This window comes from Hypomesus transpacificus, chromosome 17 (assembly GCF_021917145.1).
Source record: "Hypomesus transpacificus isolate Combined female chromosome 17, fHypTra1, whole genome shotgun sequence".
Taxonomy (NCBI): domain Eukaryota; kingdom Metazoa; phylum Chordata; class Actinopteri; order Osmeriformes; family Osmeridae; genus Hypomesus; species Hypomesus transpacificus.
This window is the reverse complement of record NC_061076.1, coordinates 16,539,497-16,556,389: the sequence shown is the minus strand read 5'-3', so window position 1 is coordinate 16,556,389 and position 16,893 is coordinate 16,539,497. Positions and strand designations below refer to the sequence as shown.

Sequence of the window (16,893 nt, the reverse complement as noted above, 5' to 3'; positions counted from 1 at the left end):
GGAACTAATCATTCGTTTCCTCTAGCTACAGAGCCTATGCAGGTCACGTGAAAAATGATCCAAAGACTCGTAGAAAGACCGAGTCGGGAAAGGAACGAATCGTTCGTTTCCTCTTGCTACAGCCTATACAGGTCACGTGAAAAATGATCCAAAGACTCGTAGAAAGACCGAGTCGGGAAAGGAACGAATCGTTCGTTTCCTCTAGCTACAGAGCCTATGCAGGTCACGTGAAAAATGATCCAAAGACTCGTAGAAAGACCGAGTCGGGAAATGAACGAATCACTCGTTGAGAGGACTCGTTACTCCCGAGTCCTTATAAGGATTCGTTCAAAATGAACGAATCGTTCACGAACGACACATCACTACTAGAAAGGCCCACGGCTATCCCCTTTTCACACAAATGAATGAGTAGGCTAATTTACGAAACTTAAGTTTATATTCACATGTGTACCTACTTATCAGATTAGTCCTCCTAATTCGCCGAAGCAATTTATATTTGAATGATCCTACATCGAAGCTAACCTATATAAACTTGAGCAGTGTCCTGTTTTTGTCGGGAGATTGACTAACTCAAAAGCTTGGATGGACGGATACGTTCTAAAATAGACTTTCGATAAGCCGGATATGTTTGATAGTGTATGAGGAAGTTGACCCATACCCTACAGATTCTATAAGGTGCAGTTTGGCTTGAAATAACGTGCTGTCTTTCTGCGGTATAGCTAGTGCTGTAGCCGTCCAAAGCTTCATGTTTTGATAGAAGTATTATTTTGTATGTTCTGCATACAGCCCAGTCACAAACTATAATATTCAATCCATCAAACTAAACTCATCTTTCAGTGCACAAAATACTATAAGTTTGTAGGACCTGTAACAGTTGGTCAGGTTGTGTACTCTTGTAATATCTTATAAACGTACTGCATCCTCACTTAAATAAATTGATATGTAAGTGTGCTAGTGAGAATTGAGCGTTAGTGCATAAGAACAGATGTGAACAGTGTGGAGCCTAATGTGTAATATCGAGACTTGAGTGACAGCTAATTTAAGAACAGTGTGACTCAAAACTGGGAACATGGAAGAACAAAGACACAGATTCTCTTCATATACCTTGAGCCTCTACTGTATTGTTCATCTCCTCGAGGATCACACTTACAACAACGTCTCGTTTTGTTCCCTGCGTCTCCTCCGCTTTCTCTGTAACTTTTCGTTTGGCACAGGGGAAGGTCTGACCCACTTATGTAAGGCTGTTGGTATCCCTGTGGGCTGCTGTAATGAGGTATTGCTGTTGAAAACCCACACAGTTATCAGAGAGTGGCTTAGATCAGGCTACTGTTCCTATCATCATGACTCATTTGGCAGTTGCCACTCGAAGCAAAGATGCACAGATGGAGAGCCAGAGCGGGAGAAGACTGTTTTTAATTTGGGGTGGGGGGAAGTGGAAGAAAACACAATGTCTTTAAATATGAATGTGGAATATCTGGTCATGTTATAAAAAGGTTAGTGTGGTTTTTTTTCTTTTCTTCCTCAAAAATGTTTACAAACCGCACCTTTATGTAACTGTACTGCCATACAAAATAAACACTAAACAAAGAGGAACGAATGGCACGTGTTCTCGTTGATCAGTTATGTAAGTTGTCTTTCAGCCGTCACCCTCCCCTGTTAGCTGAGCAACCCCAGAGAGGCGTGCAGATCACTCTTGCTTTACCAACAAGATCTTCCCTTGGAAGTCCTAGAAAGACCCCCTCCGACATCCCCCCGCTGATTGAGGTGCGGCGAGCCACCTGTAGGTGTGTTCACCTGGGGCATGTCTATGCCTGACGTGTGGTGGCTGTCATAGGCCTCTGAAGGCTTCCAGGTGAACATACGAAGGGGGGGGGGGAGGGGTGGGGGCGGCAGGGGGGTCCAGTGCCCTTGAGACAACAAGCTTGGGCCCCCTAAATGTAGAGTCTGAATCGTCAACGTTAATGCCTGTAAAGCAGTGAGGAAAATGATACGACAACAATAATGTTTAATGTAACCGGCCCCTCTAACAGTACAGCTGAACCCAGCTTGCCCCCCCCCCCCCCACACACACACCAGCTTGCCCAACTCTTCCTCAAGGCATCATACTGTGGTACCTGTAATCTGTGGAACTCTGTTTGGGATCGGTGCTAGCCCTCCCCTTTCTCCCAAACACACCAGCGTCCATCTGTCCAACCAAACAGGGGGCCTGGATCCCAGCCAGACCTGGAGTCGACTGCTCATCCATCCCTGGATCTCTTCAGTTCTCCTGCTCAAACTCTGTCACCTTTACCATGCAGCCCTTATCTGTGGCTGTGTGTAATCTAAAACGACAGTCTCAACGACAGAACTCGACCTATTTATGTGAATGTTTACCAACACCCATCCAACATATGTGATCTAAATGTTTTAAAACAGTACCTATGTGAGCAGGCACGCAGTACATCTGTATGTCTCCATAAAATAACACTTTAAATAAGTTTGGCCTTATTAAAGTGTCAGTGAAACTGTATCAAATAACGTAACAGAATTGTATATTTCTGCATGGGTTACGTTACTAGTAGGTGTAACCTAGCGGTCTTCTCAATCGAATTAGCTAAAGACACCTTAATCCTCAACCCTCATGGGTTTACACTTATTACGTTGGTGACAATAAACATGTTTAATCTCTCTGGTGATGTCAAACATTTAGGCTCAGAGTCGCCAAAAGGGCAGTGAAAACAAATCTTAGGCCATATGTCCAGGATTGACCCATCTTAATCGGGAATCAGATACCAGTCCATATGTTGAGCAGCACGTTCTTAACCTCTGAACCCGTGAAAACCGTTCATTAGGGTATGTTTACGTTTCAACTCAAAGCAGCTAAACACACAGAGCACCGAGCTGGGTTTGGATACGTTCAAACCTAAAATGGTTGAAAAGGTTTAGTCCAAAGAGGTGTGGTTGAAGACACAAGTTGTATTTTTCCGTCATAGGTAACATGGTAAAATGTTAACAGTTTGAGGAGAACGGCATGTTAGGTGAGCAGTTGACATGCAGAAATAACTCTCCTTTTACCCATGGAACACGTTCTCATTTCTCTGTGTTGAGAATATGCAGGAAAGCAGAAAGCGCACAATACTACACAGCAATAGTCCCTATAATCTCACATTAACACGTTTGTGATATGATAAATGTAAAATAGTTTATACTGTAAGACTATATGCATAAAATAAGTGTGTAGCTTTATCTGTGGTATGTATAGAACATTTGTTACCACGACTGAAACAAACCCCGGCTACTAAGCAGAGACGAGACGGGAAGTTGCACAGTATTGTTGCTTTAGTCGAGGCCCACTTCGTGTCGGGGTATTTCCCCCTGGTTGTTATGCCGGTTTTGACCATCAGGGGGAACACTTTGGAGGCCGTGTCATTCAGCTTGCATTCAAGGCTCATTGGGATTGGTCACCACGCATCCGGTGACATCGCTTTGGAGATTGAAGTTTCTGGGCGTTTTGAGTCGTTTTTTTCTGGGAAATGTCGTCCTGCCATACGCAGGTATCTCCCGTGGAACTTTATCCGGTGAAAAGATCTAGACAGATGTTGATATTAATTATTATTTCTTTATTCCAGACATTCAAAAAACGGTCCATAGCACAATACAAAACATATCAAAAGACAAATACAAGATAAAACACATACAATAAGAAATGGCTACAACTGTCAGAGTTCTACCATACACAAAAAGAATGTTCAGATAGAAAGGGAGAAGGATGGGAACTGTAGTGAAAGGCGAATTAGAACTGACCATGTTATGACCTTTAAACAAAACGCATATTTTGAGACACAAATCTAAGACTTGCAAACTGTATTGATGCAATGTCCCTGGGCAAACCCAGATCATCCAGATCATCACTGTCCACAGACCAGAGCAGCCATATGGCCGTAGTGGCTTCTATACTCTGAGGGAAGTCTCAAAGTAAAGATAGGCCTCTTGCTCCTTCCCCAGTCTGCTCCGACGCCTTTGTTGGCCAGACTGAGTCTGGGAGGGGCCTGGTGACCCCACTCACTGTAACACACAGTCTGCACAGCCTTCCACAGGTCGGGGTGACACCGACACTGGGAAGGTGTTGGGTAACTACTGATCTGAGCTCAGCTGATTGTGTCTTGATCATGGGTAGACATTTGTTTATATATACTGTAGCAGAGCCAACAGTGCAAACCACGCTACAATACATCACTGTAAACATAAACTAAGTCATTTCCTTATTAATAATATGTAGTTAAGACACTTGTGCTGATTAGAGGCACATTATACGTTTTTTCAGTTTATGTTATTTAGGCTGTGTTACAGCACAACTTTTAGTGTGTGTGTGTCCCAGGAACGGCTCTTGAGGAAATGAATTGTGCCCCCCAATGTTGATATGAGATTTTCACCTTTGGTCTCAATCAGCCAATACAAGTATGACCTTTGAATATGGATGATTGAGTAAGTTGATCAATAAGTCTCTGGGCTGAGATGAGGAGGACAAAGCTGGTCCAGAGAATCTTCTGACTCAGCTAGGAGAGAGACAGTAATGACATTTCCCCCTGATCTGGAGCAGCCTTATGTGCACCTCTGCCCTCACTAGAACTTCTCAGATCATCATCCGCAAAAATTGTAATCAATAAAAATGATCTAGTGTAAATGTACGCGTTAATTGTGTATTGAATATTATTTATAAATGAGATAACATGAAAATGCTTTTTAAATGCACATTATAATGGCATTCATATTGTGAACCAGATTGTGAGGCGTTATTTTGTGATTTTACTTATTCTTTACAAGGGCTCCGGTGAGGTCGAGCTAATTCTCTGAAGGATGAATCAAGCAGCACCTGGGAAAAACACATTTTCAAACCCGTCTCCAAACACAGTTTTAGCAGTTTTCTCCATTTTTATGAAGGCTAGCAGGTCCAGTAGAGAGGGAGAACAGAGAGACTAGTCGATGTTATTGACCAAACAATAGAGCTCATTATCTCGTTCATAGCAGACGCTCCAGCGACACCAGCATTAACATACCGCAGTCCTGAAGGAATTGATTTAACTGTTTATGTCATATACTGCTCTATAATTAGCTTCTTATGCTGGCATCACAATAATAGATCTCCGAGGTTGCTTCACATTGAAATCTAACCATGTCTGTTTACAGTCCAAACCCAGTTTCCTCTGTAGGTCCCTGTCGCTGGACGCTGTGGGCCTGAATAAAGATGACAGAGTGTGTTGAGCACATCCATACTTAAGGAGATCTCTTCCATTCCACCACATTGGAGTAATGAGGCCCTCTCTTCTCCCCTAGCTGAGGGGATGCAGTCACAGTGATACTGTTTGGCTCTCCAGCCCCGGTTCTCGTTGGGATGTGTTTGCCAAGTCTCTCCCTCAACTGGTCATAGACGAGTGGACACGCCAGCCAATATCTGCGAGGATGGGGGGTGGGGGGGGGGGTGGGGTGGGGGGGGGGGGTGGGGTGGGGGGGTGGGGTGGGGGGGTCCACACACGTATTCATGATGTCTGGACTCTCCTGCTAAATGCAGCCCTCATATCGCCATGGCATCAGTTAATCTCAAAACCTTGCCAGAGCCGAAACGCAGTTATCAGTGCCATCAAAGGCTTTCCTCATGCCTCCCGGAATGTAATGACAGATTCACCTTTTATTACCAAACATCTGAAGATAGAGGACTCTCCCTAATCAAACATGAGAGGGACTCGCCCAATCTCCATTTACCCCCCCACCCCTTATCGTCCTAACCTTCAACCCTGCAACCCAAGGTGAAAAACGCAATTTTCAAGAGGACAGAGGGCGTCCTGCACTTCCTTGCCCTCTAGGGGGCGCAGGGCCAGCAGATGAGCCACTGAAGGGGATTGGCCAATGGAAAAAGGGTGAGAGTAATGAATGTGTGACCAAGAAGGCGTGTCGGCAAGCCATAAAGGGACAATGCAACACATCATGGCACCCACACATACACACCATCTCACCCACACATGCAAGCAGACCATTGGTCACTTCTGGTAATGGTTGCAGTGCATTGTGGGTCCAGCTGGGCCATTAGAGGGCTGCACCAAGGTGATAAGGGCATCGGTCTGATTGTAAGTTTATGATCACTAATTGTTATTCAGACGTAGGTTGGCGAAAGCCACGAATGAGCCTGTCGTCGCTTCGTCACAAATTTGGCCGATCCATCTCTGAATCTCAGAAGGGTATCTGTGAGAAGACAAAAAATAAACATTTACCTGTTACTTAGGTAGATTCGTACAGTCGCCGTGCGCATCAGACATCAGACATCCCGGTTGTGTGTTCACTAGCTGGCTGTGTGGTGTTGCTTTAGTAGCGGCGTAGTAGAGTTTAGTGATGGGAAGTTCGGTTCTTTTTGCTGATTCGGTTCTTTGAATCTCGTTCAGTAAAATGAACGAATCTTTTTTCGAGTCATTTGTTCATTTCAGGGGGGGGGGGGGGGGGTTGGGGGCTATACGTCCACTGCAAAGGACGTATAGCCCCTATACGTCCACTGTAGGTTAGTGCATGACATGTGCACCAGCAAATACTATTTCAAAATAAATTCCTGCATTAAAATAATGTATCATGAGGTTGTATGATTTGGTCATGTATTATCACACTAGCATTTTAATTATCACGTCAAACAATTACACTGCACTAAACTGTAAGTGTAAATGTAAAGTGAAAATAACAAAACCAGTCAGTATGATGACTTGAGCGAATATCATTCATTCACGTCTTACTAAAACAGCGGCCACGCGAAAGGGAATAAGGAAACTGTTTCCTCTACTAAAAAATACAATGCGGGTCACGTGAAAAAAGGATCCAAAGACTCGTAGAAAGACCGAGTCGGGGAAGGAACTAATCATTCGTTTCCTCTAGCTACAGAGCCTATGCAGGTCACGTGAAAAATGATCCAAAGACTCGTAGAAAGACCGAGTCGGGAAAGGAACGAATCGTTCGTTTCCTCTAGCTACAGAGCCTATGCAGGTCACGTGAAAAATGATCCAAAGACTCGTAGAAAGACCGAGTCGGGAAAGGAACGAATCGTTCGTTTCCTCTAGCTACAGAGCCTATGCAGGTCACGTGAAAAATGATCCAAAGACTCGTAGAAAGACCGAGTCGGGAAATGAACGAATCACTCGTTGAGAGGACTCGTTACTCCCGAGTCCTTATAAGGATTCGTTCAAAATGAACGAATCGTTCACGAACGACACATCACTAGTAGAGTTGTGTAGTCAGCCTTGTTGTGTGGCTGTCAGCAAAGTGCTCCAGTGTGCTGAGGAGTCAGTAGACATTGGGCACCAGGCCGAGGCTCTGGCTCTCTGGAAAAGAGGTGGGCGGCTTTGGCCGCTACCTGAACAAAACGATAAATCTCTCTGTCTGAGGGGGTTGTTGCTAAGCCTCTGTTCCCAGGTCAGACGGACTCAAAGGCCCAGGAGGTGTGGTTACTGTTCGCAGCGCTGTTGTGTCTAGTTTACGATCTAAGAATACTTTTCGCACATTTCTTGTTTTACGTTTAGAAGCCAGCTCAGCAGAGATACGGGGAGTGGGGAAGCAGGGAGTTTGTTGTCCGGTTGTTTATCTTAACAACTTAGAGAATGGAGGGAGGTTTCTGCTTACTGTGAATCTAGAGGAATGACACATTCACACGAGAGGCTTCTCTTTGCCCTTGGAAGGATAAGTAACTAAAAAAAGGCGACTAAATAAGATGCCGCCTCAACAAGTTGAGGTGTGACGGTTTTTCAAGTTTTCTGCAGCGTCGTATTTTCTTAGTATCTTCCCCTTTGACAAAAAGCACAGCCGAGAAAGTACACAAACACACACACAGAAAAACACACCTACAAGCACACACAAACATGCACAAACACATACACACACGCAAGCACACCCACACAAGCGCACACACACTAAAAATGTTTTATTTTGAAACCAAATATACTACAAACTCTTAAACCAGAAATATTACTAATAGGCCTACCCAAAGAGTATTCAGCATGTAGAGAATGTATTCATCAGTATGACTGGTTTGACAAGGCCAAGGCATCTTCAGTCCCTTTCATTTTGAAGCTCTCCAAAAACCTGAAATACTGTCCATATCTCCATACTCCCAGAAACAATCAGCCGTACAGCTACATTCAATAATATCTGCACTTTATTACTAATACATAGCCTACCTTTAGGATACAATGAAAATCTTGCAATACCACAAATCGCTGAGTTCATTCGTGCATTTGTGTGTTTATTCTCAATAATGAGAACACGTTTCATCCATCATAAGGGAAAAGGGACTCTGGGGAGTGTGTGTGTGTGTGTGTGTGTGTGAGTGTGCGTGTGAGTGTGTGTGTGTGTGTGTGAGTGTGTGTGTGTGGTGATATACACTTGGAGTCACCAGCCAGACCCAGTTGATCACCCATACCAACTGCTGCGTTTATCCACTGCAGTACAGCAGCCAAGGCAGGGCAGGAGGACAGGAGGGTGGACATGGCAGCTACTGATGTGGACAATCGACACGGCTCAATTGAAATGTGCATCGTTAATGAATCATTTGACATTGTCAGGTTTTAGAGTCTTGAGCATGAAAGTTTCATCGTGTAAATGGCCGAGGGTCTGTGCATTTAGAGCCCAGCCTGTCACAACTACAACTCTGAGGTGAACGAGACGTGTGCTTTAAGGACGGTTTCACTGCACGGTCAGGATGTCTCTTTCGTCCAGCATTCCCGTTCCAGTGTGTGGAAGGGTGAGGAACAGCGTGTTAGAGCATGACAGAGCAGAGAACATCAGGATGGGGAGTGTGGACAGAGAAAGTGCATACATGTGTCATTTGAGGGTTTGACCTGAACTGTGGTTTTGACCAGTTTGGCCACCGCCCACTGACAAATGTAGTACATAAAGATACATGAAGACTGGTTTTACTTCACTGATATGATTCCCCTTTGACCCACATCAACACACCATTGACCATAATAGGTGAGTTTCATTGATACAATATAACTCAATACAATTACATTCTGTAATTTTAATCTGTAAATTGGTGCAACTGGTTTTACATGAATTTCATGTGGATGCTACGTATATCTTAACTTTTCTGTCAGTGTGATGTAATTATTATAGTATATATCTATATAATTTTATAACAATATACATTATTATTATTGTTATAGTTCACTTATGAAGCTTCAGACTTTATTGCACATGCACTAGAGTCAACTGACTCAACCTATTTTAGGGTTAGAATGAATTTGTAAATATAATGACTAAACATGATTATAGATTTCCTATATCGGTGTCATCAAGTTGTTGCTTCAAGTCTGAAGCAAAGTTATTTGAATGCATGACTTTTAGTAATGTATACAGTATTGCACACAGCACACTATGGTTGGTTTGCAGCAAGTCTGTGTTACTACGGCTTGTACCTGGCAGCATGATTGTTTCAGTGCATTTATGAATACTTTCCCCGTGCAAATCTTTGGTAACATATTACATTTGTATTTCTTATTATTATTAGTCATATTATAACACACAAAACAAGGACGAAAACTAAAATCCCTCTCCTCCTATACAAGAAACAACTTCAAACCAATAAAATCCGTTTCTCCTCCTGATGCTCGGTTTCCCCTTCCTCTCCAGCCCGGCCATGTCTTCCCTTCCTCTGCTCCTCCTCCTCCTCCTCCTCCTCCTCTTCAGCCCTCCAACTGGGGGCTGCCACACGGGCACCTTCACAGAGTGCCAGGCTGCTCAGTTCGTCCCCGGCCACAACCTGGTGGGCGAGGGCTTCGACATCGTCAAGATGCAGACGTCTGGAGCCTACGTGGTCGACGTCAGGAACTTCATGCAGGGCAGCGGACACGAGGCCAACTGCACGCTGTGCCACAACAGACTACTCAACCAGACACAGAAGCTGCCCCTGTCGGTGGTGGACTGGCGCATCAAGGTGCTGTGCCGTCGCAGCCTGAGCAGCAAGGTGTTCGAGTCGAGCGTGTCCGTGGTGAAGGAGAGCAGCACGTCCACCAGTGTGAGCTGGAAGGTCGGTCTGGGACTTCCAGGCGTGGGAGGACTGGCAGTTGGAGGAACACACTCCAAGTCGTCCTCGTTCGCCAAGAGTCACTCCCGCAAGGACAAGTACTCTTTCACATCCCACGAGTTCAAATGCAAATATTACACGTGAGTGATTTTTGTACAGTATTTATATGTATGTATAGTAGATATCATCAAGAATATGTATAGATATTTACATGGTTACAATTTACAATTAGTCATTTAGCAGACTCTTATCCAGAGCGACTTACAGTAAGTACAGGGACATTCCCTCCGAGGCAAGTAGGGTGAAGTGCCTTGCCCAAGGACACAACGTCAATTGGCTTGGCGGGGAATCGATCCGCAACCTTCTGATTACTAGTCCGACTCCCTCACCGCTCAGCCATTTGACTCCCGGACACGGTTACGTTTTTCGACCTGCGAATTTCGTGTCGGATTCCAGAATAATGTTTTTTGGTTAAATCAGTCTCAAATTGTTTAAACAGTTACGTTCTTGCCAATGCTTTTTTATTTTCTATCTATGACTTTATTTCTGTAGGAAGTCCCTTGGAACCAAAAACAATACACCCTCACATTCAAGCCGTCGCTGTTTGCTTTCCCGTCCTCGTAGCTTCCGTGTCCACAGCACCCCTCCTCTGAGCAAAGAGTTTCAAGAGGCTCTGAAGAACCTCCCCACCACCATCGAACCCAAGAGCCACAAAGCTTACGACCACTTCCTGTCCATCTTCGGCACCCATTACATCCGCAGGTTGCACCTGGGGGGGCGCGTCCACTCCACCACGGCCGTGCGCACCTGCCAGGTCGCCATGAACGGCCTCTCCTCCCACTCCGTCAGCAACTGCCTGGGCGTCGAGGCCAGCGCCGTCATCAAGGGTATCGAAATCAAAGCAAAGACCGAATACTGCAAAGCCCAGAGCAAGAAGCTCAAGACAGGCCTCAGCTTCTCGGGGACCTTCTCCGACCGCGTCACCGAGGTCCAAGGCGGCGACGGAGAGGTTGCGGATCTCCTGTTCCAACCAGAGAAACAGTCCAACTACAAGAAGTGGCTCGCATCTCTGAAAACGCTTCCCGGAATGGTTTCCTACCAGCTGAGCTCTCTGCACACGCTGGTGAGGAACAACCCCACCCTGGAGTCGAACCTGCGCACCGCCATTAAAGACTACATCGTAAGGAACGGCATTTCCACCGCCTGTCCGTCCGGGTGCAGCATGGGCCGGCGGAACCAAAACTGTGCGTGTTCGTGCAGCGGGCACAGTCGCGTGGACTCCAGCTGCTGCCCCACCAAGCCAGGCATAGGGAGGATGAACGTGACGGTTGTCCGGGCGACGGGGCTCTGGGGGGACTACTTTTCCAAAACGGATGGTTACGTGAAGGTGTTCTACGGCAAGCAAGGAGATACCACTCGTGTGATATGGAACAATGACTTCCCTACGTGGAACTTCAAGATACAATTTGGGACGGTGGAGCTGGGGAGCAAAACGTGAGTTTTGAGTTCAGATTCTTGGTAAAACAGTGTTGTTTTCCTGTGATTTGTTTCTAGTGGCATTTTAACCTTGGCTAGACTGTAAACAACGTTAACCTGGACATGAGGACACCAGCATTGTTTGTCGGTATTTGCTTGTCAGTGTTCCGATCAAATAATAAAATGATTTCTGGTTGAAACATGTAAACATATACATGTTCAAGTGCATTTAAGCACAGCAAGTAGGCTCGAAAACCTGAAAAGTAATTGAATGAAGCTGTCCTGACGGCAGATTGCTTTAGGAGAGCGCGCCTCACCCTCACCTACTGACTGACACCTTCTCTCCCCTCCTCTTCAGACCTGTGAAGTTTGAGGTATGGGATCGGGACAACCGTTGGAACGACAACCGCCTGGGCAGCGCATCCATCATCCCCACTCAGGGCGTGAACGTCAGCAAGAGGTTCAAGCTGAATCACGGCAGTCTGTACGTGACGCTGTCTGTGGTCTGCGGGCCCAGCCTGAAGGGCTCTCTGTGCACTGACCATTCCCCCTCCCCTAGTTCCCTGGATGGGCTGCCTGACGACGGTGCCCCTGACGACGGTGCTCCTGGTGGGGGCGTGGGGCCCTTCTTCCAGCAGGGGCCTGCTGCCCGTAACTCCACCTTCCTGTGAAGGGGAGCTCTGTTGGCATGCAGGGGCGGGGGTGAGGATTACAGGGTGAACGGCCCTCTAGTTATTTGAAGCGTTGTTAGCTCGGTAGTATGAAACCTCCACTTGGGCTAGAGAAGGGGATGTTGTTTTTGGTTCACACCAGCTTGATGAAGAACCGTCACGTGTGTTTTGCTGATGTTCTGCAGATGGTGAGGACTGTGGTCATGCCCTTGGAAACGCACAGAACGTGACCACAACTCTCAACGGACAAGACAGGGCCCACTGCCCAGAGAGACAGGGGGAAAGCAGCAAAAAATAAGTTTTGTGCAACTATTTCTAATTAGTGAAGTTTAGATTGAGAATTATATTGTGTTAATTGAACATATTTTCTTCATGTACTTGGTACATAACTGATTTAGATTGAACTTTTAAAGGATGTACGTAGCGTTTCGTAGCATATGAAGCACATGTAGCACTATCCTAGCTCATGCCTGCACTTGATTCTCACCACTGGGTCCCAGCTGACAAAAGGTTTATGTTTAAACTTTTCTTTATCGTTTCTTGTGGTTGTGGTTTAGTTTTTTATTCACCTTCTATATGTATGCTTAATGTCATGATTTCACATGTTATTCAGAGAAAATACATTTCCTCACCTGATATGTAACTTTCTATGTTATAATAAACCACATGACAGCAACAGTAATTTTATGATTAATACAATAATGTGAGGTAGGTGTAGTGACCTTCACATAAATCATGTGATGAATAGTAACATTAGCATTGAAATTCTAGTTAACCATGAACATTAAAAAGTGATTTTTAGGATGGAATGTGGCAGATTTTGAATTGTGAGGGGATTTAAGCTAGCAGGATCCTAGGTGAAAACTGAAGATGACTTTGCACATTTATGACCTACTTCATCAGCAATATAGAGTAATCAAGGTTTCAAAGTAGTAACACTTCTGGATAGTCAATGTCATTGTTTTTTGTAACACACCCACAACTCTCCCGACATTTGGATCAATATTAGGAGTGTTTTTTGGCATATTTATTTCAAGTGTACACGTGTATATTTTTTGACTCAGATCTCAGTGAAAGGTTTTTTCGACTCTTTTTCAGTAGGTAGCGTTCACGTGTCCCACTCTGTGCAAATTAGTTTTCGGTGCTGCCTGTGACTTTTCCTCGTTTATCTCAGGGCAGTTTTAGCCTTGAGCTGAAATTATATTTAGAAAATGCAATATTAGTTTCTGAATTATGTTTTTTTTCTTCTCTCATTTGGATTGACGAGGCAGTGAAGGTGAATTCTACAAAGGTTCGAAACACATACATTTGTGACATGGGCCTTAACTACAAGTTATATGACTTCTTGACTGTGTTTGTTGATAGACCGGCCTTGCCACACATACATATACAGCATCTTGTTCTCGTTAACATTATCGCAAATTAAATGACCGTAGGCCTAGTTTATCATGATCCGCGAATAACATATCTGGCAGTGGCACATTTATTAATTACGATCACCAAATCGACACCAGATTGTATTTAGCTACAGTGGCGTTTGCCATTTTGTAGACAGGACACTACATGCATATGTATGGGGGCAAGCGTGTGGCTAGCGTTGAAAACGTGATTTGTGGGAGAATCACCCGTCCAGCATTTATTTAATCTCCTTCCCGGTAGCCTAGACCACCCGCCCATCAAGGAAACCGCTCTTTGGAGAAGAGCACTTGTTTTAGTTGGCATCTCTATTCTGTCATCAGCAACAAATTCCACCAAATGATTTTCATTCACCTGAAACAAACTACAGTTCCCTGGTTGGCATGGAGCGTCAGGCGATTACGCGCTGCAGAGAGACACCGACGGGGAAAAGGGCGGAGGGGGAGGGGAAGCAGGTAAAATGATGGAGATGGAGCGAGAGAGAGACCGCGCGTGCGCACGGGGCTCCATCCCTCCGCATCGCTTCTTTTTTTCATCCGTTTTTTTCTGCAGCATCAGTACCGCGCTCGTATTGCATTCGTTTGCTGCTGCTGGAGCCGGAGCGCGCTGCGGGGCGACACTGCACCGCCGAGGAGGACGCACGAGCAACGTACAGGGGGACTAGGAAAAAGGGAAAAAAAAGAGAGAGAAGGTAGCTCACAGGGGACACCTAAACCCCGGGTTTGAATACTAGAAGAAAATATAAAACGGTCGGAACCTTGGACATAAGAAGACAACGAGGGCGAAAATCCTAGGCGATTATAATTTAGCCAACACGGCGGGGCAACAATGAAGGACCGTACGCAAGAACTACGAAGCGTAAGCTTATATTCTTCCATTCCTGCCTTCCTCCTTTACTGGTCCCTCTCTCCTCCTCCCTCCCCAATCCTCACCGCAATCGGGCGTCAGCGCCTGACATCTAGCTTCTCGTTTAGGCATAGCCTAGCCTAGCCCACATCATTGAATTTGTTCAATGAGGATAATAACCTATTTTTATTGTATTGATTTCGGATGTCTTTTTCCTATTTCGGATGTATGTTTCCTTCACTGTTAATAGTGGTGCCCAAGCGTGCTCTGTCTGACAGGCTACATGGAACATGACCACGGTGGAAAAAGAGTTCGCTCAAAAATCTTTGTCACAATGCAGTTATCGTCTTTAGGAACTGCATTCACAAGGAAACAAATAAATATTCTTAGCTCAATCATCCTAATCAATATAATCTTATGAATGCTTAGTGCTGGCTAATATGGATGGACAGTTGGCCTTAACATGCAAAGCCTGTGAAGAGAGTCACACAGAAAGCAATACCATCTACCCATGTCCAAAAGCAATATCCTCATCAGGAATGCCTCGCCAAATGTATATTTTCTCATATCAAGGATTGATAGATTAAGTGCATTATCGGGAGTTTATAGGAGTGGATTACGGTGATGTTAGAGGGTCGTATTTAAAGAGTTGACGTTTCTGCGACTAGTTTTACTTAAGATCATTAATTGATTTATAAACGAATATTTCACACCAAGGACGGCTGAATCGTAACCCTTTCATGACACTATGGGGTTCAATCGGGTTCGTTTTGGAGAACCCATGCTATGCCAGAATCTGCAACACGGTCTCGGTGATTCCCTGTGATGGAGAACCACACACTTATTTAAAACGCACACGGTTACTAGATAGCTTATTACACAGCAATGACCACCACATTAATTCGAGCTAACCAAGGTTTTGGAGTTTATTAAAATAGGTAGCTTATGTGTTCAATTCTCGAGCAAATTCAATCAATGTGAGGCCCGATAGGTTTTTGGCGTTGCCCAGCCTAAAACGACTAGAGATCAATAAAGCAGCCTATCCGAAAGGAAACGCCTGGACTCACTGCCGCTCTGCACCTTGCCGTGTGTGTGTGCGCGTGTGTGTGTCTGTGTGATTTAGTGTAATTGTTTCCAAAAGCACCGTATAGGCTGCAGCACAGATAAGCTATACCTACTGCACTGCTGTGAACGTTAGCAAATTATTCCGACTGCTACGGTCACCGCGATGGTTTTTGGTCAGCAGGTGCACCTATATGGGCTTTTGCTCCGTTTCACTGAAACGCCGAACACAGATACCCCTGATCTGACGGTGCTCTTGTCTCGCTCCCCACTGCAGATTATGTTGGTAGACCACGAACATCTATTGGTTATGACGTTCATGTCTTGGCCGCAGCATAGCCTACATCTAATCGCATAATGGACGCGTGAATGATATGTTAAGGATTTGTATTTTTTGGCTGTTTCCTTACAAATTAGCGAACGTTTGGGTTTGACCCGGCCCTCCCCCTCCCCTTTCCTACTGGCTCATTTAATATCAAAAGTGAAATGGATGAACCGTCCTGTTAAATATGTAGACTAGACGTTAGGGTGTATAATAACCTATTATAATATTGAAAGGTTCCAGCAAATCACGTTGCTAATTCCGGTAACAGATGCCGTATCATTTGGTAATAATTGCATTTTATGTAATCATCAACATCACTGTGACGTGTACGTCGCGCTACATCGTCCTTAACCGAACAAGACCCGTGTTTGCACGGGTTTTACCGAATGTGTAGGCCTACGTGTATCAGAGGGCAGAAGAGTGGCTGGCTATATTTACCGGGTCTATATCGTCTATTTCGCTGTAGGATAGAAGGCTGGCGCTAGACCGTCGAGGTAGGGGGGGTTAATATCCGTTCCAAGCTCACTGATTATGAATGGGTGAGTGGTCCGGTTGAGGAGAGACATAATTCATGTGAAATTTCACCTCACACCATCAACCAGAGATTAAACTGTTCTCAACCGACAGCGTTATGTATTTCTCCGGGAAAGGGAGGTTCGGATACAGACTGTGATGGTTCCACCACAGAATTCCTTACTCATAAAAGTAGTATCGATCCTTGTCATTCACACATAGGTAGGCTACACGCTTGCACGCGCGCGCAGGCGCACGCACACATTTGTTCTTCCTTCCTGCCCCCCATATATTTAACGGGATGTTGCCCTTGAAGAAAATAGATCAATATTAATTTAAAAAGTGATTGAATACATTTATATTGTGAGTGTGAATTAACGTCATTAAACACTAAGAGGGTTTCCAGAGCACAACTAAAATACAATAGCTGTGTGTCATCGTAAAACATCACTCTGAGCAGGGTTATGGTGAGAGAGAGCTTGTGTCTGTCTAACTGTAATTCAGGGGTGTGCACGACAGTGTACACTACCATGCCAAACAGTTATTCAGGT

The 16,893-nt window shown here is 45.0% G+C and overlaps 2 protein-coding genes across 2 annotated transcripts in view; both read left to right on the top strand.

Annotated features, from left to right (window-relative positions):
• Nucleotides 1-8,959: 8,959 nt before the first annotated feature.
• On the top strand, nucleotides 8,960-12,744 carry prf1.3 (perforin 1.3). Its single transcript, XM_047038442.1, has 4 exons — nucleotides 8,960-8,979; nucleotides 9,640-10,173; nucleotides 10,658-11,527; nucleotides 11,868-12,744. The coding sequence occupies exons 2-4, from the start codon at nucleotides 9,647-9,649 to the stop codon at nucleotides 12,178-12,180; spliced, it is 1,710 nt and encodes a 569-aa protein (XP_046894398.1). The 5' UTR covers nucleotides 8,960-8,979; nucleotides 9,640-9,646; the 3' UTR covers nucleotides 12,181-12,744.
• A 1,371-nt stretch (nucleotides 12,745-14,115) lies between these two features.
• stx1b (syntaxin 1B) overlaps nucleotides 14,116-16,893 on the top strand; it is a 32,629-nt gene continuing 29,851 nt past the window's right edge. Inside the window, exon 1 of the mRNA XM_047038509.1 lies at nucleotides 14,116-14,454. Within this exon, the coding sequence (XP_046894465.1) occupies nucleotides 14,425-14,454 (30 nt within the window). The 5' untranslated portion in view covers nucleotides 14,116-14,424. The remainder of the gene's footprint in view (nucleotides 14,455-16,893) is intronic.

Bases quoted from the DNA above. Each gene is read 5' to 3' on its own strand.
- prf1.3 (XM_047038442.1), top strand. From the start codon at position 9,647: ATGTCTTCCCTTCCTCTGCTCCTCCTCCTCCTCCTCCTCCTCCTCTTC. The intron at 10,174-10,657 runs GTGAGTGATTTT...CCGTCCTCGTAG, and splicing joins TTCAAATGCAAATATTACAC to CTTCCGTGTCCACAGCACCC. The intron at 11,528-11,867 runs GTGAGTTTTGAG...CCTCCTCTTCAG, and splicing joins GTGGAGCTGGGGAGCAAAAC to ACCTGTGAAGTTTGAGGTAT.